This window comes from Mytilus californianus, unplaced genomic scaffold, assembly GCF_021869535.1.
Source record: "Mytilus californianus isolate M0D057914Y unplaced genomic scaffold, xbMytCali1.0.p SCAF_31, whole genome shotgun sequence".
NCBI lineage: Eukaryota > Metazoa > Mollusca > Bivalvia > Mytilida > Mytilidae > Mytilus > Mytilus californianus.
Window position 1 is genome coordinate 2,050,129 of NW_026262681.1, and position 24,855 is coordinate 2,074,983.

Genomic DNA, 24,855 nt, shown 5'->3' on the forward strand with positions numbered 1-24,855 from the left:
AATAAAATATCTAGCCAATGCCTTTTATATTAACTTATATTTTTTCTGTACTGCCATAGGACATTTTTCCCGAGTTAATTATTGAAATTTATATAGGATTAATCTTCATTTTTATTAAGGAAAGATTTGACAGAAATGTAATTTATACAGCTTTACTGCCCTAATTAAAAAATATTAAGTAGTTTAAAACAGAAATCAATAGTATATCTTTTGTTGGATTTCAGCAGAGCTATATCCAAAATGTATGGATATTTAAATAAAGTTGAATAGGTAGGCCTACACTTTATTTTGATTCACACAGCTTGTATTGTCGGTAGGTAGAAGAAGACACTAAATAAAAGTAAGTTATATGTTGAATATGTACAAAGGTCTGCTGAAGAGAAATTCTGATTTTGATTTGAAAGAGATTTTTGCCGTTTGTCGACACATTCGATCAACGTTTCTGGTCCCATAAACCTATTGACACTAGCATGTTTCCTTGAATTTGGTTTAAAACTGAGAAGAAAAAATGTTCGAGATGTTAAGATCTACCTTCTGATCATTTCATTAAGGAAAATTGATCAGACAGACAAGATCTACAAATAAGTCAAACATGACTGAAATCGAAAAGACTCCTTATTGGAGTTATTGCTCTTTATGACGAATTTTACAATTGTTTTGCGTTTTTGGTTTATACCTTACAAAAGTCTTCTCTTCTGAAACTTATGGTTCAAATTTAACCAAACTTGATCAAACCCATCATTAGGGTTTATATATTTAAAATGTGTCCGATGACTTCGTCTGTAAAAAACATGACGGACATGGTTAGAAATAGAACATAGGGGTAAAATGCAAGTTTTGTCTATTATCTTGAAAACCTCTATCAATAGAGACAATTTGACAGGGGCAAAAATGTTTGAATGTTAAGATCTACCTTCTGTTCATTTACGTCAAAACTGTCAGACGACTTCATATAGGAGTTATTGCCCTTAAATGTAAAATTTTAACATTTTTTTTTTATTTTTGCTGATTATTTTGAAAACTTTGATAGACAGAAAGAATATTCAATTTAGAAAAGTGATCAGCAAGGCAAGATCTACAAATAAGCCAACATTGCTGAAACTGTAAGGAGAATCCTTATTGGAGCAAGTGCTCTTAAATAACGATTTTTACATATTTTTTTAGTTTATCTCTTTAACACATGTATTTCAAATGTATCATCATCGGTTAATGTTTAGGTTAGAGAAAGGTGTCATCAGAATGTATAATCACCAGACACTATCAGCATACCAGCTATCTTAATCCATTGTCAAAAGGGACATGAATAACTGGTTCAACAAATTTATTGTTTTGTACATACATCGTATGTCAGTTTTCTCGTTTGTTTTACATTTGTCATTTCGGGGTCTTTATAGCTCACTAGCCGGTATGGTTTTTGCTCATTGTTAAAGGTCGTACGTTGACCTATACTTGTTATCTTCTATGTCATTTAGTCTCTGGTGAAGAGTTGTGTCGTCTCATTGGCAATCATATCACATCTTGTTATTTTGATATGAAATTTTTTTAATATTAACCTTATTCATCACCCACATTTTATCTGCAACATATTTTGTATTTTGTATCCCGAGTGCTTTTCTAGAACTTAAGTGAAAAAAATTCCTAGGAAAAATATTAAAAGAGTTTAATAATTTATGAATCTATGTCATTTTCAGTGCATAACATAAACATTATTCAATGTGAGGCAGTATCATATAATCCAATTTTAACATTGCTTTTAACTATATTGGATTGACCATTTCATAGAAACTTAACAAAATATTTTCAATTTTCTTGAAATTGTCAAAGAAGGATTTGGCAATACTGTTAATGACTGAATGAGAATTAACAATGCACAAGACTTTATGGCTGTTATTTTCCTCAGGTATGAAAGATCTTGGTAAATCCAAGTATTTAATAATGTATTTATCTTTTCAATTTTCTGTTCAAAATTACATGCAGTCTTATCGACAGCAAAATATCATAGTTTATACCTAAAAGTTCATTTTCCCCTGTTTGCTCGTAGACATGAACACTCGGAGAACTTTTCTGAAATACAAACAAGAAAAACAAGTGCTGTTTCTTTTGAATAATGGATAGATACGTAATGAGTATTAAGAAGGTCAGATTTAATATTGTAGAATAAGGTCTAGAAATTTTGTCACTTGATTGTGGGTTATTTTTTAAATCAAATATAAACAAAAGCAAAGAAACATTACTTTTATTGCTGATCTTCATCTAAAGTCACTGTTAGAACTTTCACACAAAAAAAAAGTTCAATTCGGCTATGCTGAGTTTCTAGTCTTTATGACTGTACATAAAATTGTCATGTCACCGATAACGACACTTAATTTATAATATAAATAAGAAGATGTGGTATGAGTGCAAATGAGACAACTCTCCATCCAAGTCACAATGTATAAAAAGTAAACAATTATAGGTCAAAGTACGGCCTTCAACACGGAGCCTTGCACGGAGCCTTGGCTCACACCGAACAGCAAGCTATAAAGGGCCCCACAATGACTAGTGTAAAACAATTCAAACAGAAAAACCAACGGTCTAATCTATATAAAAACGAGAAACACAAATGAACACACCAACAAACGACAACCACTGAACAACAGGCTCATGACTTAGGACAGGCACATACAAATGCAGAAAAATAAAACGTTTTAACAGGCGCCAACCTTCACCCTAACGTGAAACAGTAGTGTAACATTACAACATAAAAAGACACACTATAAAATATCAATTGAATTGGCTTAACTCGATCATAAAGACATATAAACAAAAAAACAAGTAAACATACACTGAAAAAATTTAGGATGTGAAATACCGTTTTAAAAAAGTTTTCTACAGGTACAGTCAAATTTACTAATCAAAATTATAAAATTGTTTTAATGTGATTTTTGGTAACGAAATCCCTGACTTAATAATTTACCAGTGATGCATTGATTACGTTCGTTAAAATCTATGACATGACTACACACACGGGCATAACGAACGAGTTGGTATATATAAACACCGTAGGATGAAACCAAAGGAACATCGCCGTCTAAAAAGGAAAATTAACAATAGGGAATGAAACATCGTCTCTTTTGTCGTAAAGTGCATTTCTAAAATAGTATATAAGGTAATGAAGGGTTTCACATAGTCTTCTGCATAATTTATGAAATTGAGTTCATTTTCCCCTTTTTGCACATTATTGGTAACAGTTTTAAGCTCAAATACATACCCATTTATAACAAAAAATCCTGTTTCACCCGGTATAAAACGGATACAAATAAATCCGTACGTTGACACGTCCTAAGCGATAATCAGGATAACATTTTGGGATGACAACAATCCCGAGTGCTTTTCTAGAACTTAAGTGAGTATAAATCAATGTGTACACGAACATGGTAGTTTATTTAAACAATCATTTAATTGTCGCAAGTTTCAGATTTTTTATAGAAAGTTCGAAAAAGCGGCAAGATGTAAACGCACAAGTATGGTGCAGTTTTTTCTAAGTTTTATCAGGTAAAAAATGTTCAATATCTTTTCTTAAATTTACTATTGCGTAATAATACTTTAAGCAATAATAAATAACTACACGTTAAATTACCGCGTACCTTCAAATGTTCCCTAGAAGTCTGAATAAACACGGTATCATATAGTCACATAATGAATGGGAAAAAAATCTAAGATCGCTGGGATTTTCTGTATGTGAACACTTTTGGGTGTACTTTAAGAAATAAACTGATATTTTTCATTACAAAATTCTGCACAGTACTGTTAGCACAGATGACCTGTTATATAAATGTAAACTTAAAGAAACACACCTGTTTTTACAATGAAACAAAAGAGACAATACAAAATTTTTTTTGGGTATGTTACATTGTGAGAGGTTACCACTAAAAATATAATAGAGAATCAGATTGCAGTTATGAGCATCTGATATCAAAATAAAACATTCTCTTGGTATATTATAGATATAGCGGGAAATGCTTTCAATGTCCTCATGTCGTTCTATATCTATTCTTGTAGATATAGCTCACTGTTAGATTGTGTGAAGATAGTACTTAAGATGTTAAAAAATGATAACATTATTGAAAAATTATCATCCAGCTTTCACTGTTCGCCTGCAATAGGTGAGAAAATAGTGAGAAATGGGAACCATTTAAACAATTCACTTTATGATACAAGAAATGTTGATCATAAAAATAGGGGGGGGGTAACGTAACTTGATGCACATCACAAATTGACGGTTCGAAATATATATATGTTAAATGATGTATACTTTCTACATTTGTAGAGAAAATAATGAAAACAAATGCCACAGTATGTTTTTCTGAGCACATGTATGTTGTGTCAATAATAATTTTCGATTAATATCATGCTAATCGTAAAGGAATATCAGTTTTTGTTTTTGTTTTGTTTTTTTTTCCTTTAACATAACATTAATATTGGCACTGTCAGGTCATAATAGTAATACATGTGGTGGATCCAACTTTCATAAAAGAATGTATATGATTATTATATAAGATGAAGAAAAACAAAATATAAAAAATATAAAAAAATAAATCAGCCAAAATTTTATAGCATTCACTATAAGACAAGAATAAAATTCCATTCCAAAGGAGTACTCAAAATAAATATTAAAAGAAATTCATCAACGACACCAGGCTTATATGTTGAACGCTAGACGCTTGTTTCGTCTACATAATCATAATGCTCATCAGTGGCACTCGAATGAAAACAGAAGACGAATCAAATAAAAGTTGAATAAGCCTTAAAGTCTGTAGCACTGAAATAACCTGTAAATATGCGATGATTTAGTCACAATATATCTACTTCTTTGTTCTTTTCATAATACATTAAATGTTCATAGGCCTTGATGCAATGTATACTTTAACTATAAACTTGTTTTTCATAACCCATGTTTCGAAAAGATACATGTTTGCGTCTAAGTGACTCTAATTTGAGATGGTTGTGCACTTGACATGAAGCGAGTTATGTTGATATGTAAAACCCTTTCCTTTAATAAGTCGATACAAATAAATAAGCCAACCTGTATCTACACATGCATTATCTATAGTTACAGCTAAGTGGGTACGTATACGATCAATTGGGATGTCGACCAGTCTGAAGAAAACTCCAGAGATAATTCAGCATGTTCAAAGGTTGAATAAAATAAGCATCAAACAAAACTGTAAGCTTATAGGACGAAATGAATCTAGGGTATAAGACCATTAGAAAACAATTAATACACCAAGTTTGGTATATATTCGGAAATAAGAGCCTGCACTCTATTTCTTTTTATTTCACTAAGCATTTAAGGATATTAATCAGTGCAAAATTTGTTACAAGGAATATAATTATTTCGGGCTCCAACTCTTATGATTCATAATTTTACCAAAAAGATGATATTTCACTTCAGAATATTTTATGTTCATTTTTCGTAAACTTGTCGATATGTCAAGAAAAAGAAAATACACAAAATAGAAGAATTTTCTAATGCGTCCACAACCGTAACCGAAATTCATATTTATTCGCAATGAACTTCTCAAGTATACAGTAGAAGCGGGGAAGAAGAATCCAGAACAAACTCATATGTCGAAAGCGATCAAAAATTGCCATGGCAGAAAACGAAAAAGGACCAAAAGACAAACAACACTTTTCAAAACACAACATAGAAAACTTAAGACTTAGCAGCATAAACCCCATCAACAACTGAGGTTGATCTCAGGTGCTCTGGAGTGGTAAGCAGATCCAGCTCAACATGTGACAACCGTCGTGTTGCTGATATAAGAACAAAGCTGGTGATAAGTATATTTCGGTAGGTCACATTCGAGGAAAAGAGAATGGGATGGTGGTTACGATAATCGGAACAAATTTGTCTTCATTGGTGAAACAGATGTCCCATAACGGTCAACTACATATAACTCGTGATGGCGTCTTTATAATTGTCGAGCATCTCTTGGTTTTATGACTTCCTTGTAAGAAGCAATCCTTTAACAAGAAAATTAGGAAATGTAAGCTCTGGAATATCGTATCACTGGAAGGTATATACTGCTACATAGAAATGAAAGTTAGTTCACATTTGGGACTCTGAAATCATCTCTTTTGTCAAAAAGTTTTGCTCTTAACCGACCCTTTTATTTTATTGTCAATTTCTAAATGTAAATCAAGATATGATGCAGACTTAATTGTATCTATTGTAGCCTTCATTTATAGTTCAATTGGACAGATGTGTTTAACATACTTTTCAAACTTTGAGTTATTTATCCTGTATGAAGTCAGCCTTTGTTTATTGCTGCTTCACAAAACAAATTCAAAGACGCCATAGTCTATCGTCTGCTAGATTTAATTTTATGTAAACATTTAACTATTAGTTTGATATATTTATCATGTAATTATTTGGACTTTAATCTTTCAATGAAAATAAAATTTTATTAAGTTGGCGCGTCCGAAGCGCTTTTCTTGAATTACTTTAATCGCGAACACTCAAAAGCATTAGTTCAAAAGCTACGGGTGTAGGCAAACCTGAATACGCGTGAAGTTCAAAAGCTACGGGTGTAGGCAAACCTGAATACGCGTGAAGTTCAAAAGCTTCGGGTGTAGGAAAACCTGAATACGCGTGAAGTTCAAAAGCTACGGGTGTAGGCAAACCTGAATACGCGTGAAGTTCAAAAGCTACGGGTGTAGGCAAACCTGAATACGCGTGAAGCCATATGACCAAATTGAACCGTAAAATTAACTTTTATACGAATGAAAGTAATATCGATTGTTTGTCAATGAAACAACAACCTAACAACAAATCAAACTATAATACAACTATCAATCTAATGTAATAAAACGGAAAGTATTTTGTATTCTATTTTCAAGGTCTATATCATCCCGAGACTGTATACTATATAATCTGAATCATTTTTAAAAAAAATACCCTAGTAGTTATAAACTAGGGTCATTTCAACGTTTTTGCTCGCCGTACTTGTGTTCTCTAGTTTTTCTGGATTTGAAAGAAAATATTTATAAATTGATTAGTACTTGAAAGAAACATTTTTTGTTTGTAAAGATATATTATTTTTTAATTTAATTTGCAGTAGCCTCAGAACACAGTCAGATTCAAGGTACGTCACTTCATGCTAATAGATGTATTTTTACTTGTTTTGGCATGATCCTACTTTTGAATATTAGGTATTGCCGACAAAATTACGTTCATTTTAATATTGCGGTATCTAACAGAACTACATACCTAAAATAACGGCTGATTTGTTTAAAATTTTTATGACATCAAAACTTGTACATGTAAAATAGTCAATAAAGATTAAAAGGTTACAATCACTAGGCAATACTGTTAATAATTAGTAAATTTTGAAATAGCAGTTGTTTACCAATTTTGAGATCGCACTTATCCAATAAAACGATACAAATTAAGGTGAAAGGCAAAAACTTGAGGAGCGAGGGTCTTGGTGTTATGTCCATATTGAAAAATATCAAGAACAACTAATCGCCGATAACGCGTATAAAGCTTGTAACAAGTCCATAAGAATTAGTTTAGTATTTATTTTAGTCATCAAATGTGATACAGGAGGACAATTTGCATTTTATTAAAAGCTTAGGAAAATGTTTTCCTGCACTTTGCTTTAGAATTATTTAAAACCACTGGGTCCATGGTGGAGGTTTCTTTCCCTAGGGTCTCACCAACCCAGTATTTAGCACCTCTGTCTTGATATGAATAATCATTGATATGGTCATAGTCATATATCAACTGTTTACAAAACTTTGACTTTTTCGAAATGCTAAGGATTTTCAAGTATAACAACTAAATAAATTGTGTTTCCAAGAATAAAAGAGAGACAAAGGATACCAAAGGGACATCCAAACTCATAAGTCGAAAATAAACTGACAACGCCATGGCTCAAAAAGAAAAAGACAAACAGACAAACAATAGTACACAATACAACATAGCAAACCAAAGACTGAGCAACATGAACACCACCAAAAACTGGGGGTGATCTCAGGTGATCCGGAAGGGTAAGCAGATCCTGCTACACACGTGGCACACGTTGTGTTGTTAATGTAAGTCACATTCAGGGGAAGGGGACGAGATTGTAGTTACGACAATTGGAACATATCCGTCGTCATCTGTGAAACAGATATTCCATATTATCATCCTTCCCTACAGCTATATCTGTTTCCTCAACGTATGTGTAAAACTCGTATCACGATAGCGCGTGCTCTGAGGAGACATTATCAACTTGAGGAGGAAATATCAACAAATTCTCCCAACATTTATTCCATCATTGTAATGGTATCATGTCACTTACAAAGATGACTTGACCAAATAAATTACACTTGCATACCAATTTTTTCATTGTGCTTTTTTTATGTTGCAACATTTACCTTTTATGCTTGAATAAGCAATAGTAAAAACGTGTCCCACCGGATTCTTAATAACGTCTGCCGGGACTACTTTTTTTTCAATTGAACTCTGTGACCTTACATGAACTCCTGATATGACCTACATTGAGATCAGTCTACCGAAACAGTTGTCAACAAAGCGGGGGTGGAAAATTTAACGATTAAAACTACATTTACAGTATAAACCAATTATTCACAGTAAAACCAATAACAAATTAAATCTAAATTGTTTAAATGCACTTGTGTTTAATAACAGTAAAGCTAAAACATTTTACATTAAATTATGAAAAGATCTATATCAGAGCTCAAACACCCTTTTCCAGACAAGTCTAAAGCACTTATTTCGTCTGCTGAAACAAAACAAAACAAAACAAAAACACAGAATGGCCACTGATACTGAGAGTGAATCATGGGAATCGGGAGACAATTCAGACAAAAATACATTATTAAGTGAAATGGACAGCCCTTCATGCAGTTACTGGGACTTCTCAAATCCAAATTCAAGCGCTAGATATCAATATCTCCCTGTAAATGTTCACAAAATTCAAAAACAAAGTGCCACAAATGCAAAACAAAAGGAAAATGCAAAAGAAGACAAGAACACTAAAACTGACAGTGATCAAACTGCATCTTTTGGCACAACATCCTTAGCAAAAGCATCAGAGAGTGACCGTTTCAGAGATGTAACAGATGCTGATATAGACTCCTTCCTTTAAGAGCAACTTAATAAAAATACTTCCAAGAAAACAAAGTCTGATTTGAAAATTTTACAATTGTTCTTAAAATCAAAACATGAGGAAAAAAGAAACATTGAACAAATACCACCACACCAGTTGGACAGATATCTTAGTTTTTTCTTTCTTAGCGCCACGAAGGAAAAACAAACAAATGGTACTATTGAATATGAACCATCATCTCTCAAGTCAATACAGCAGAGCATTAGCCGATATTTAAAGGATAATGCGTATGAATGCAATATTATGACTGATGATGAGTTCCACAAAAGTCGTCAGACTCTGAGCGCAAAATTTAAAAACTTAAAATCACTTGGTCTTGGTAATAAACCCAATGCTGCAGACCCTTTACAGATGACGATCTCAACAAATTTTATATGAAAAAAGTTATGGGGTCAAATAGCCCTCGCTCTCTTATAAACACAGTATATATTAATAGCAATTACCATTTTGGTTTAAGAGGAGTTACTGAACATTACAATTTATGTTAGGGGTGATATATCACTAAAGTTGACACAAATGGAGACGAATACCTCCAGTATTGTCGTGAAAGGCAAACAAAAACAAGACAGGGCGAAAATATAACAAATCTATGAAAATCAGTACCAATCGCAGTAGAAAACAAAATTAACCGCACCAGATGTCCTGTGTTTCAATATAAACTTTTTCGACAAAAAAGACCAGAAACCATGAAAAAAAAAGATGATTCCCCTTTTTATATTCAGGCTTCAACGTTTCAAGATGATAACTTTGAATAAAAAATTCTTTGGTACAAAAGTCTAAGACTTGGAACTAAATCAATTGCTAAAATAATAAAAGATATGGCCACGGAAGCACTACCCAATAACGATAAAAGACTCACTGGTCATAGTGCAAGGAAGGGTTCAATCCAAAAACAAAAAGACAATGGAGTGCAAGACACAGAAATTGTACAAAGAACAGGTCATAAAATGTTAACAGTTTGCTGTCGTACTCCAAAACAAGCTTGGAACAACAGAAAAAAACATCAATAATGCTATCTTCAACAAGAGAATTAGATCATCCTACAGTTACCAAATCAGATAATAAAGAAAATACCTCACCAGTATTAGAGACAATAACATCAACACAGACTCAATCAACTGTCAGTAACGACAGTAAACAGTCAATTTACAAAGGAAATTTTACTTTTTCGACTTACATCCCGCAATGAGTGGTCTTTTCACAAATGCAACATTCCATGGTGGAAATTTCAATTTTACCTTTAATAATGGGACATCGTCAAATCAACAACACTCAGATGACAACAAAAAGAACAAAAGAAAGAGTCTCTGCGTAATTGACAGTGATAGTGATTTCTAAAATATAATAATCATTCAATTCATTTATTAGTTGTGGGATTGTCCAATATTTTCATTACTCGGTATGTTTTAACAACTTTTTAAAACTAAACGCAATAAATATCTGACCAACAAATGTATTTCATGTATCAAATCAATTGCTAAAATAATATGAATTTCTCCAGATGCTCTACAAATAATAAGACTCACACTGTATCAGTATCTTACTACAAGTGTAAAGAAAATAAAAATAGTCTTATACTGAAAATGTGTAAAAATATTTATGCTTTAAGCAATTATGATTTAATGTATTTGCAAAGAGAGCAAATTACAAAATGTACCAAAAAAAATCATATTGCATATCAACCTATTATTACTAGTATTGTTTAAAGCTTCAATTTACTTCATGTAACCTGAAACCAGTCTGCAAATAACAAAAAAATAAGAAGATGCAATATAAAAACACCAATAAAAAGATTATCAACTTGAGATGAAAGCAAATTTACGTGTCAGTCATCTTTAACAATGATCAAAACACATACGCTCACCTCACTCGACATTTAGCTTCATATTCTGGCTCGCGGGCTGATATTTTTCTATATCTATATATCCACAACCAAATAACATGTACATGTATAATCAATTATAAAATGAAAGGTAAGGATTTTTTTTTTGGGGGGGGGGGGTGCATTAATGGTTGTTTATGATTATCAATTAGCATGTATAATTTGTCAGGTTTTCTACATATATTGATATAAAATATCAGTTGCAAGTTACAATGTTAAAACTGGTGAAAATCATAATTATATTGGCTATATGTACATTGATCATTCACATGAGATAGACTCAAGTAGGCAAAATATTAAATGATTTATACATGTTAAACATGTTAAGATTCCATTTATAGTATTTACTGTTTCAGTGTAACTAAGTTAGGATTTGAACCTAAGACCTTCTCATAAAGAGATGCTCTGACCCCTGAGCTACCTAGTTGAATACACTGAAAGCATATACATTTCTCCAAGAATCATAAACATGATGTATCTTATCATTTAACTCAAAGTTACCAAAAGAATGATACATTTATATCAATGTACATGGACCAACAACAGTATGCAGCGAAGCAATATTGAAAAACATTTCAAAAATTCAGGTGATCTGGTTCTGTTATTGTTTCTTTAATAGGAAAGAAAATACCTGCGGAAAATATGTTTTCCTCAATGATAACATTAGGCAAAGCACTTATAGGAAATGGTACCCAAAAACTTGAACCAAATACCGTCCCAATGCAATTTGGTGGGGAACTCGGTACAAAAATAACACCTACCTTCGGCTTCCATATCCTCTCACGTACAAATGGCGGGTACAAGGTGCGAGATGTCGAGGTGTTACTTACAAAAAGGACATTTTACCAATACCTGTCTTTCTCAAATTAACTTCTCCTTAACGAATGACGACTACTAAATCTTTATGTACTCTCAGACTTGATACAAACAACATTTTGATACGATATTTCTGGATTTTTTTTTATGCAGCGTATGCTTAAAAGTTGTTCAGCAGTCAGCGAGTAGAAATTTTCTTCGTCTGGTGATAAGAAATATTTCGATCTTTCGTTCTATCATTAAGCTTTGTTTCTTCTTTTTTGTATCATCTTCAAATATTATACATCCATATATGCATTATCATGTACAAAAAACATTTTTCTTCATGTAGTTAATGGGAATATTTTACCCTGCATATTCCCGCGAAATTATTAAAAAAGGAAATTTTAATCAAAAACATTGTTTTTAAAGATGATAAAAATGTTATCTGAATGTGGATTGTATAGATATTGATAAATATCAGCCCGCTCGACAGAATATGAAGCTAAATGGCTCGTTCGCTACGCTCACTCGACATTTAGCTTCATATTCTGGCTCGCGGGCTGATATTTTTCTAAATCTATATATCCACAATCCAGATAACATGTACAAATACTAATTAGGAAACGTACAATGGATTCATAAGGACGTCTCAAACTGCCTAACAAAAGTTGCCCGTGTACAATGTCAAATTATAGGTATCGACAGCCGTGATGATGGAGGATCGTAAGTGTTATAACTGTATTGCAATGCATAATTAGTTATGTTTTAATTCGTAAGTAACACAACCAAAGTAAGAACCGATAACAAACAATATTCAAAGAGTTTATGACAGGTTTAATATAATAAACTCATCAAACATACCTATATCATTAAAATGTGCTACCCCAGACGCTTTTCTTCTGTATAAAAATATTAAATGGCGCTCGAATTATAACATTTGGAAAGCCAAATCAAATACGAAGTTGAAGAGTATTGAACCCATTAATTCCTAAAAAAGTCAACTACGGCTAAGAGTACCTATGTCGAAGCTTAGACAAACCTAACTATTTCGAATACTTTAAAAGTTTTTTTTAATCAGTAAATTTACAGAAAATAAATGTATCAATGATATTTCATGTCAACACAAAATTGGTGAATGCTGGGCGGTTAATACTATCGGTGACAAAAAAACTACCAATCAGTTTTTGATAACCAATTCAAAACAATTTGTGTAAATGATCGAAAAATTTAAGCCGAACTGATCTAAATTACGGACTCAACCTACCGGAGCAGCTCCCAGTTTTTTGTAGGGTTCGTGTTGCTTACTCTTCAGTTTTCTATGTTGTATTTCGAAGACTGATGTTTGTCTTTTGGTCGTTATTCGTTTTGTGTCATGTCAATTTGTCTTCGACTTATGACTTTGTTTATCAATTGAGTATCTTCCGCTTCTATTGTAGATACCCGTATAGTCGTATAGTCGTCTGATCTGTAATTCTATCGATTGTGTCCTATTCTGTATTGTGCCATTTGACTGAATGTGGATTCTTTTTGTGGGTGATGTATTCATAGCTGTAGTTGCATACACTGTCGACGCACCCGGTCTCGCTCCTTTTGTTGTGATTTCCTCAGGGGTTTTTTTGCCTTGATTTGTCGGTTCTTAATCGATTTTCGAGATTTGAACTGTCTTCTTAATTTCAGTAATTTGTGGTGACTAATTCCTGACTTAATCACTTAAACTGTAATACATAGATATTGTTCATCGAAATTTATAATGTTACTACAGACACAAGAAAACCGAACAAGTTGAGATATATACGAAAAAATACAACAAATAAAATGAACATCACCGTCCAAAAAAAGTAACATTAACAATAAGGAAAGGAACATCGTCTGTTTTGTCGTAAAGTTTTGTAAAGAGTTTCTCGTGTGGATCTGAAATACCTAAGCTAGGAAAAGACAGTTATTGCTATTTATATCTAATGTATGTAAGGGTAGGTCCATAAGTTCCCAAATTATGGCGGTTTGTTAAGCTTTAGAGAATTATTGACTACTCGAAATATTCATAACAACACAGGAACAAGTGTTTTGTTTTTAACGAGGTGTAATTGGTGCCCATTGGAATACGTGCATACAACATGTTGAAAAACTGTATATCCGAATGTACATAGATGTTTTCAAGGTGTAAGTGTTTATCTTATACTTCGAGAAAGTATATTAGTGATATTTACCTTTTTGCATTATTGAAGAAAACATTATATGAGTTGCAGCAAAAAATAAAAAAGAACTTTCAAAGTACTATTCCATTTAATACGAAAACAGGTCTTTGATACGATAGTGTCTTTTGTTCAGAATTATATCTTAACCGTCATACCTTAAGCTTTTATTTGATTTGTAGTGTTGTTTGGTTACTTTCTCATTGATATTTACCAATGTTAAAATATAATTAATTTGATATATTCCACTTATTCTAGGAACATATATAATAGATTATGATGGCACCGATGGAGAAGAGGCAATAATTGTTACAGAAAGTAAGCCCAGTATGTTAGATTGTCATATGTTTGTAGTAATGTTAAGTCAATCGACACAGCTAGAATATATAAAACAGCACACCGACTATGAGTGATGATAGGTGAACTTTTTACTCTACTCAGTAGGCTATTGCTTTTTTGTATCAACATTAGCATTTAAATATGTCTTTGTGAAAATGAAGAGGGGCCATTAAAGCTCGTTTTGACCCATAGAAATGAAGTTGTCGTGAATTATATCAAATTCGTCCGATAATATAGGATAGTGCAAAGAATAAAGAAGTATCAATGAATTTAAGAAAATTTAAAATGTTACGTCACGATTTCGTCATTATATTGAATGTCCATGCTGTTGTTTTATCCGTATTACCTGTGTCGAATAATCAGTCACAACAAAATAACAGAATTATTGTACATAACTTCTCCAATATAAAGTTGAAATTTTGGTGCATTCATACTTTGACATTGGAAAATATATCAAAAGGTTTAATTACAAAATGTACAAGATGGGAAATGAAGAAATTTTTCCAAAGTTTGGCTGCTGGATCCTAATGAATGCCACATTAACCAATTATGTCTGTTTGGGTTTCTCACCAAATTTGTCAATATAACGGAACTATAAACAACTGTCACACAACTGGGATTTTAAGCCAACTATGAAACTAGGTTTAATCACCATTTTCCATGGAAAAGGCCTGTACCAAGTCAAGTATATGACAGTTGTCTTTCATTCGTTCTAATGGTAAATAAAGTATAACGTTTGATTTGACAGTTTTTATGCACATCTTCCTTTTTGAAGTTACCTTATAGCTAGATATTTTTTTATACTATTTTGGTATTTTTATGTATCATTTTATGTTTCCATGATTATTCGCATGTACAGTAATCTAGGGTTAATTTTGGATTTTGTGTTAATACTTTAAGCTTTGTTATTAGAATTTTAGTCAAATATTGGCCTTAGTGCCTTCACTGTGTTTTTTAATGAAAGATCGGTGTTGACTGTGTTTCCACTTGATATAAGTTAGACAGAAATACACACATGTTCTTCTCTTTGTATAGGATTATTGCTCTTACTCTTTTAAAAAATTTGTGACACGTGTTTATATTGCGGTACGATGAATTAATTTATCATCTGGGTTGTTTTTAATTTGCATTTATTTCTCTACCAAAGTATTGAATAAACATAATATATACCGGGACCTTGTTTCAGGTAATAATGAACTAGCTACAGATAAGTTTATTTGTTTAAAAGCTGACAACGGAATGCTACTGATTGAAGGAGAGCTTGAAAGTCAGAATTGTGTTAGAAATATTCTGAAAGTGTTTAGTCCGGCTGGGTTTGAGATGGGAAGTGTGAGAAAAGGGTAACTTGAAATTATCATTTTTTTTTCCGTTATCTAAACATACCCAAGTCATATAATTTTCTTATATTTTAAGCAAAGATGTTTTGAGAGTAAGTATAGAAATAAGAAGACATGGTACGATTGTCAATGAGACAACTCTCCACCAGATACCAAATGACGTAAAAGTTAACAACTACAGATCACCGTACGGTATTCAACAATGAACAAAACCCTTGACGTATAGTAAGCTGTAAAAGGCCCCGAAATGACAAATGTAAAACAATTCAAACGAGAAAACTAACGGTCTGATTTATGTACAAAACAATAAAGGAAAAGCAATAATGACATACAACAACAAACGATAACCATTAGATTACAGGCTCCTGACTTGGGACAGGCGCATAAAAAATGTGGCGGGTTTAAACATGTTTGCTGGCAAAATTCACTGACCTGAGACAGTGGAGTAACAGTACACCATTAGAAAAAACTATAAAAAATTCTGTTGAAAAGTACTTATCTTATTAGATCGATACAAAGCACAGCTAGTTCCAAGCCAATAGTAACTAATAAAAAGAAACATGTATCTAGACTAAAATATCATTCAGTACACAACCTACATCCAATGGATTTAGTTTAAAGACGACATCAACAGTCAAACAAAAACATGATCTTTTGCAATGCCAAAATATAGATATTGACAGATTGTAGGTTTAAATTTGATTTATTTAAAGTACGATCCTTTGGGTAAACATTGGCAGTATATTTAGAGATTTCTCGATTGTTTAAAGAGAAATATCAACAAGATAACGATAAGTGGTGTCTAATTTAGGAATTAAATGAAATCTAAACGGGTCTGTACTGAGTTTGGCCATGAACTATGATTCATAGCAATACAAGAACAAGTCTGCTATGAAAAAAAAGAGGCTCAATTGGTGTTCATAGTAATGTTCAACATCAGTATAATTGAATAAATTCATTCACAGAGACCGACAACGTGCGAAAAATTAATTTCCTGAATCTTTATAAGTATTGCAATATATTCTATAATTCTGCACCAACGCTAATGTTAAACTATAAAAAAAAATATCCAAAAATTTTGCTTTTCTAACGACCAGAAATATCTCAAAACCCGACAAATACGATCACGCACTTCTGTATACTAAAAGATTGCTTCATTAAGCCATCATACATTTCACTACAACCCCTCCCCCTTTTACACCTACATACCACATGAAAAATTAAAAACTCTTCTTAAAAAATAATCCACAATGCTTTTGTCCATAACCATGGTACCATGCGCTACAAACTAGTTGTTTTCGAGTCCGAAAATAAAACATGATACACCAAAGAACAAGTGTTCAGTATGCTAGAGTTTCTCATTGACAACACATTTGTTGAATTTGGACGCAGAATGTTCCAGCAGGTTGTCGGCATTCCTATGGAAACCAACAGTGTACCACTTCTGGTCGACATTTTCTTATTTTCTTGAGTCCGAGTTACTCCAGACACTTGCAAAAAAAAAGAAAATCGAAGAAGCTAGATCATTTAATTTAACAATCAGGTGTAGTGACGCTGTTCTTTCCATTAGTAATCCAAACTTTTCTGATTGGGTCCCAATAATAGATATCCTCCTGAACTAGAGATTACAGAAACCATAGATACAGCTTCCTCTACCTCATTTCTAGACACTACCCTCTAAGTACAAGAACCTATGACGAACGAGACGTTTCAATTTCAAAATTATAAATTTTACTCACCTTAGCAGCAATATCCCAACTTCACCTACGAATGGAGTATACATTTCTCAACTCATACGATATTCAAAGGCTTGCAGCTGCTACTCAGACTTTGTAAAACGTCACCGGTGTCTGTTAAAAAAAATAATGATCCTGGGTTTTGTCAAAGAACGTCTCATCTTTTTTCTCAATAAGTACATGGGAAAGTACCAAGAACTTATAGATAAATACTCAGTGTCTACTAACACAAGAACGTCTTGAGATATAGATTCTAGATGCTGAATTTGTACATTTTTTTATTCACTTTACAATTTTCCCTTTATTTGTCTTCGTGCTATGTTTCTTTTGGCCTTATGACTTTTGACATGACTCGGTGTTTATGCATCCCGCTATCGGGTTTTTGACTTTAGCCGTTCCGGGTATAGGTGGGTCCTGATGAGTGATTCGGACGAAGAGGGTTTTTTATACAGTGTTGTTTCCATTTTATTTACCCTTGTATTTATGTTTTACTTAATTTATACTTTATAGAGAAGGTATGTGCTTTATACGGTATAAACTATCAACTACCTAAACTTTTTTTCTCGAAATCTTTGGCAAAACACTATCAACTACAAAACAACATTTTTGGTGTCTTTGTCAAATTGTCAAATTTACTATCACATAAAACACTTTTTGTGTGGGCGTCTTTGTAAATTTATTTGTATGTTTGTTTAAGTGTTTTAGTCAGTTGTGATGCATGTTTACACAATTTTGGCTAACAAATAAAATCGAGGGAAACATATCAACTGTAAGAGGAAAACAGCGGAACAACAGAAACACTGAACTACAACAAAAGCAAAAGCCAACATACATAGAAACGGACTGTATGATAATAACTGCCATATCCCCGACTTTGTACAGGACATTTTTAGAAAAAATGGTGGGTTGAACCTGGTTTAATGGCTAGCAAACCTCCCGTTTATATGGCAATGTTAAAAATACAGCTAAAATGACAACACTACGTGACAGGAATACAGTAGAAACAAACACAAGAACACTCAGCACAGAGAAATACATTAATGAATAATATAATAGTACATTACGACATGTAAACCGCAGAATAACAACGGACACCTCCCATGAATTTAGGACAGCACACCAGGATACCACAAACGAATTGTGTTTGTAATAGTGTTATTATTTGTATTTTCTAATTATGTTGGTTTTTCTTCTAAATCAAAACTGTGTATAAACAAATAAATCCTGTGCATATAGTTGTTTTAAACTTAAAATCATACAAATGAAGTAGCTGATTTTTAATCTTAACTTTTACATACATATAGAAAATAAAAATAAAAATAAAATAACTGTAATATAAGGCAAGATCATGTAAGACCAAACAGTAAACACACATGAAAACATACAACATAAAACAAAAACCTGTAGACGAACCACGAGTAACTCGATTATACTGAAAAATAAGACATATGTGAAATGTACCGAAAATACAGAATTCAAACCACAAACGAAATAAACAGACAATAACTCAGCTCAAAATGACCCACCGAACCCACACGTATAAGAAAATAACAATAAAATGCCCGAAAGCGGGATATATAAATACCGAACTACGTCGTCTCCAACAGCGAACATAAGACATAACAAAACATCCAACCGGACTTACAAAAGAAACATCATAACTAAATACATGGATGTTGGATATATAAATACCGAGACATGTCGTATAGCAATGTGAATTCAAACTCGGCAAAACAGTCATATTCTGGAATAGGTCACGTTAGGTACTAAGCAGACCAGACGATGTAGATGGTAAGCCACAATCTAACACGTGGTAAAAATGTCGTTAGTTACTTTAAACACCGACACATCGTATAGATCAACCAATTTGTGATGGTGTCCATAAAATTAACAGAGTGTCATTTTTAATCTTTCCTCCTCATAACTCTGTTGGAGCAGTTTCTGCGTAAGGAGCATACTCCTGTATATGAAGTCCGTATAGTGTGAACATGCACGAGCATAACGTATCAATTGAGATATGTAAACACCATACGACGGGGCATAGATTTTTGTCTGAAGTCGTCCATCTGTGTCAATATTGAGGAAAAGATCAAGGTATGAAGCAGTCCTTCTAGTATCAGTAGTATCCTTAATTTCAAGTTCACTGGGATATATGAGATGCAAGTATTGACTGAAATATGGGTTATTCAGTGATAGGACATCATCAATATATCTGAAGGTAAGATTAAAGAATTTCGCAAGGTGCTTTTTTTTTTCTTTTAGAGGTTTCTGAATGAATTCTGCATCATAAGAGTACAAAAACAAGTCGGCCAGTAAATACATGAATGTTGGATGCACAATAAGTACCCATTGGAATACCGACTGTCTGTTGAAATATCAATCCTCCAAACTCAACAAATATATTGTCGATCAAAAAGTCCAGCATATTAAGTGGGAGGTTTAGCTTGCTATAAAACTAGGTTTGACCCACCATTTTCTTCGGAAAATGTCTATACTAAGTCAGGAATATGACAGTTGTTTTTCACTCGTTCCGTTGATTGATAACGTTTGATTTTGTCAATTTTTATTGACTTCTCCTTTCTTAATTTACCATGGAGTTCAGTTTTTTTTTTGTTATACTCTTTTTCACATTTTTCCGTACTAAGTAACTCGTTATTTATTGACTGGGCTTCGCTTTTCACTTTCAGATGAAATTGACAGGTTTTGCGGTTCGATGTAATATTTTACTTATTTTTATCGTTAAACATGAAACGCATGTTTGCATTGTGTTATTTTTGTGGTTTTTTTATTATTGTATATAGTTGATGTGTGAAAAGAAATTGTGAAATTGTGTAATTGTGTAATACGGGTGTACCAGTCAGTGTATAACAATTGTCTCTGCTGGGTCAACCAAAGCAGAGAAATCCGATAAATCCGCCATCTCAATAATCAATTAAATCCAAGCAAGTTCTGCCATGACAATTTTTGATGATCTTCTTATCATGTACATGGATAGAATGTCCAAAATATTAATGAAAACTGCAACCTGTAAAATAAATTGAGAAACAGCAGAAATATGTTTAAAGGGAGGGATGGGAGGGTTTTTCCGTCCAAACTCCTTGATGATTTTTCAACAACTAACAATATGGTACATTGATTTGTCTTTTTATGTCTATTTGAATTTAAAAGCAAGAAACTCGTGCTTACATTTAGCGCGAAACCTAACGGCTTTGTGTAAATTGTAGACATTGTTTGTATAATTTTAAATGAATATAATTAATGATAGAATGTGTAAAAATTAAGCTAGCTCAGAATTGACAAGTAATACAATAAATGAATTTAATAAATAAATGATTAAATTGTATTAATAACTTAATGTATCTTGTATCGATTGACTGATTTTATTCTTTGTTTTCGTTTTGTATAGGATGTTTGATTTAAACTCGCCATATGATATTTGTGGCGGCAATTTGCAAGTGTTATTTTACTTCAAATATTATTCTTCCGAAACTTCAATAATGGTAAGTCTTTCATGTAATTTGAGAACTAAAAGCGCAGGTTATAATAGTAAAACCACCATTTGCCATTGATTTACCTTACAGAAAACGGAATCCATAATGAAGTTTTTTTTTAAACTGTGTCTAAATATACCGTTTAAAGTTTTAAACTTATGATGAAGGATCAACATAACAGATCGACTTTTGCTGTTTTTTTTTTTTCTTTTTAAAAACAAGATGACTATTTTTTCTCAATTGTGGAATACAATGCAAATGTAATGTTTGGTATATGTTTTTTTTAAGAGCATTTAAAACAATCGCACATATTTCATACATTATTCGTTTGGATATATAAAACATCTATCTACCAAAGAGTTTCTTTTTTGATATATGTGTCATCATGGTGGTCTATTAAGGAAACCCAAGGAACCTCAAAAATCGAATAAGCAAGAAAACAGAATCATCTCTTTTGTAGTAATAGTATTTCTCTCTACTATATAATAAAATTTGCAGTAGTTTTTTGTTTTTGTTATTTTGAGACCTATACCAACAGTTTCAAAAAATAAATTATATTGGGAACAAGCAACTCAAGTGAATGCAATTGGAAATCGCCCTACATATATTTTACAGAATCAGAACAACGAAGTTGTAGCAACAGTCAGTCATAACACAGAAAAGGCAACGTTTGACATAAGCTGTAAGTTGCTAAAATCATACAACAAAAGCGTCTAATTTCATTTGTTTGTTATATTCAACTTAGCAATCGTATCTTGCATTATATTGAATCTGCGGCATAAGTAATCGGTACATGTAACATATATGCTTTTTGCTTTGCTTTTCATTTTGTTTTTTTGCTGTGCATTTACTGATTTTGTGTCAAGAATATCCGAGATTTATCTTTATTGCCTTAAGCTTCAGCTGATAAGACAACCTGATGTGAAGAAGAACTATACCTAATTGCTTATAATTTAAGCACATTATTGTCTGTTTTATAACCTTATTTTATTGAATAGAGGCGAACTGTATTAGAGGGATATTCAAAGTCGTAAATCTAAAACGAGTTAACTGACAATGCCATGGCAAAAAACCAAATACAAAACCAAAAACAGCATTGAAAAACTGAAGACTGATCAACATGAACCCCACCAAAAGTTTGGTTTTATATAATATGTCTGTTCTTTGTATGGCGGTTGCACTTATATTGGAACACGCGTAATTAGATAAATATTCAAGAGATGTTTAGCGGAGGAATCACTTATATCAATTTGACAATTCAGTCATTGGTAAATGCTCTTTGAATTTGTTTCTGGATTCGACTATTGATCTTTGCTTATGTCAATCATGTATAGCTGAAACCTGTTCTTATCTTTTTTGGAATTCTTACGATTCTGGTTGTTTTGATCCCGTTTTTGTCTATTATAGAAGACGAATATACGAGAATATCTGTTCAACAGCATACTACCCTATATAATCAGTTATATTAAGGATTTTGTTCTGATACCAACCAAATCTATCAACAACAAAACAGCAAATTGTGATCTTTGCATTTAAACACCACGAATTTGAGGTAAAATGTTAATACTAAAAATACTAAGTCTTGTCAATTTGAGGAGTAAGAGCAAAGACTGGTAAGCTCTGAGTTAGAATAATGTGTCTATGTAGGAGGGTGACACGTCTTCCCGCGGACTGTTGCCGTCTGAACTAGCTAGTTAAAAAATCCGGCTCAGCGTGTCGGTCTAGTACAATGAATTGATATTACCATTCATGTTTTCGTCATGAATATGCATCTAATTTGCCGCTTGGTTTTAAGCAGCTATCCATTATCATCATCATTCTGTCAACTTGACGATATTCTCTTCATTTTAAAAATTACAATGGAGACTATCTACATACAAATGTTGTCCTGTATAACAAATATCTTTGAATAATTACTTCTCACATTCTTTTCTTTTAGATCATTTGGAAACAGCTGCAATTGAAAAGATTTTGATACTAACAGGTGTATTGATGTGCACCAAGTATAAACAACTGTACGATAACAGTCTCAGTTATTGTTGGCGATTGATTTTCAGGCAATTAATACTATTTTTGATCCTCTGTCTCATGCTTCCCTTCGTAATAACAATATATGTGTGTATGTTTTTATCGGTCCTCTTGCTACTTCCTTTTCCTTATTTTGCAGAAGGTGCCGAAAATAAAAAAAAGTTGATTATGTTTTTATGTATCTGTCCATGGTCTATGTTTTGTGTTTGTAGTTACTGCAGAAATGACCAAGCAGACCGCGAATGTGGATGTCTTAATGACTGTTTTGACTTCATTTAATAACCAACACATGTCGTTAATTGCAAACAATGCAGGTTATTGAATGTCAATGTCTCATTGAATTTAAAACATCATATTTTAGTTTTAAGTGTTATTGTGAATCAATGTGAGCAGCACATACAATTGACGAAAATACACCAATTAGTTATGACAAAAGAGATATGAAAAACTTTAGTATTGTTTCTCATATTGTATCTTTCTGACCTGCTGTATTTAACATAAATAAATGCAATGTTGATCTAAAAAATTTCATAAAGCCAAAATGTATTCATTGAATATCCTTCGTCGCTCCTAAGGTGAAGACTGGATGTTTATCAAATAAAATATGTTGCAATAATCCTAAAAGTGAATGAGATTTAAAGCCTACTGGCATTGGTACCGACAAATTTTGAGGTATGATACAGAATGAGCATATCATATCGATTGCAGTGGGATAAATATGTATTTTTTTAAACCTTCATCAAGTACTCTTTAGAGCAAAAACTCGTAAATGAGGATACATTTTCTATCAATACATCTTTAACTTAATGAAATAAACACTATCAACTTCTCGCTTCCGAGGAACTTTTATTGATTTTCCATCATCAGGAATGCCCAAACACAACATTTTGAAAACAAATGATGTATAACTCCTAAACACGGAAACTACCTGACCAAAGGCGATCTAAGAAATAACCAAATTCAAGTAAAGTTGTCATTGACTGAGGGAGTCGGAACCTTAGTTTCTAAATAATTTCTAAATTTATCTATATTATATTATATATGACAACGCCATGAAAAAAGGAAAATACCAAAAGACACACACCATTATACAAAACTAAACATAGGAAAACTAAAGAATGCGCAACGCGAACCCACAACAAAATCCTGGGGTTTCGAAGCTGCGACATTTCCACACATAGTTAACTTTTCGAGGTACGAAGTGTGATTCGTATCTACGCAAATTACCCCGGAAATGGAAACCCAGATAGGCCCCATGTGATGCCGCTTGACCAAGTAAAAATGCGCTATTTTCACACAGTTTAATTATTTAAAAATTCAGTTCTTTACAAGATTAGTACTTATGGGCGCATTATGGATATTGACCCATATTGAAGACATTAAATCTGATTTTTCCAAATATTCTTATTCTTCTTGTGCGATCCTCTTATGAATGACTTTTTTAATAAATCTGTACGTTTTTGTTCATTTCGTAAAGAAAAAGGTTGTTTCGGTTATTCGAGGAAATGCCTCTACTTATGTCGTATAAGTTATCAATTCTAAAAACAATGTGTAAGTATAATAAATTTCTTCCTGTATATATTCACAGGTCATGTTATTGATGACAAAACTTATGAGAACTTTCAATCACAATAATAGACCCTGTGAAAGCATTAATTTTGTTGTCTTTGAAAACATATGAACTAAAAATGTTTGCAAACTTTCTGATTTTATCGAAAACTCTTTGTATGTTGTGATGTTATACTATTGTTTCAGAAAAGGGAGAAGGTTTGGTACCATTAAAACGTGTCATCCCCCTGCAAATGTTTGCACCTGTCCTCAGTCAGGAATCTGATGTACAGAAGTTGTCGTCTGTTTATGTAGTTCATACGTGTTTCTCGTTTCTCGTTTTCAT

At 32.5% G+C, this 24,855-nt stretch overlaps 1 protein-coding gene across 6 annotated transcripts; it reads left to right on the forward strand.

Annotated features, from left to right (window-relative positions):
- Positions 1-282: 282 nt before the first annotated feature.
- LOC127736503 (uncharacterized) lies at positions 283-23,495 on the forward strand. 6 transcript variants are annotated; one of them, XM_052247045.1, is made up of 8 exons: positions 283-340; positions 5,093-5,206; positions 7,101-7,127; positions 14,289-14,348; positions 15,556-15,709; positions 20,849-20,942; positions 21,549-21,615; positions 22,873-23,495. In XM_052247045.1, exons 2-8 carry the CDS (start codon positions 5,128-5,130, stop codon positions 23,238-23,240), a joined length of 849 nt encoding a protein of 282 aa, XP_052103005.1. In that variant the 5' UTR covers positions 283-340; positions 5,093-5,127; the 3' UTR covers positions 23,241-23,495. The 6 variants fall into 6 exon arrangements, 5 of the variants coding, with proteins under 5 accessions (XP_052103005.1, XP_052103006.1, XP_052103009.1 ...); XM_052247046.1 differs by having other exon boundaries at positions 289-340; positions 5,099-5,206; XM_052247047.1 differs by lacking the exon at positions 22,873-23,495 and adding an exon at positions 22,341-22,486 and having other exon boundaries at positions 291-340.
- Positions 23,496-24,855: the final 1,360 nt, after the last annotated feature.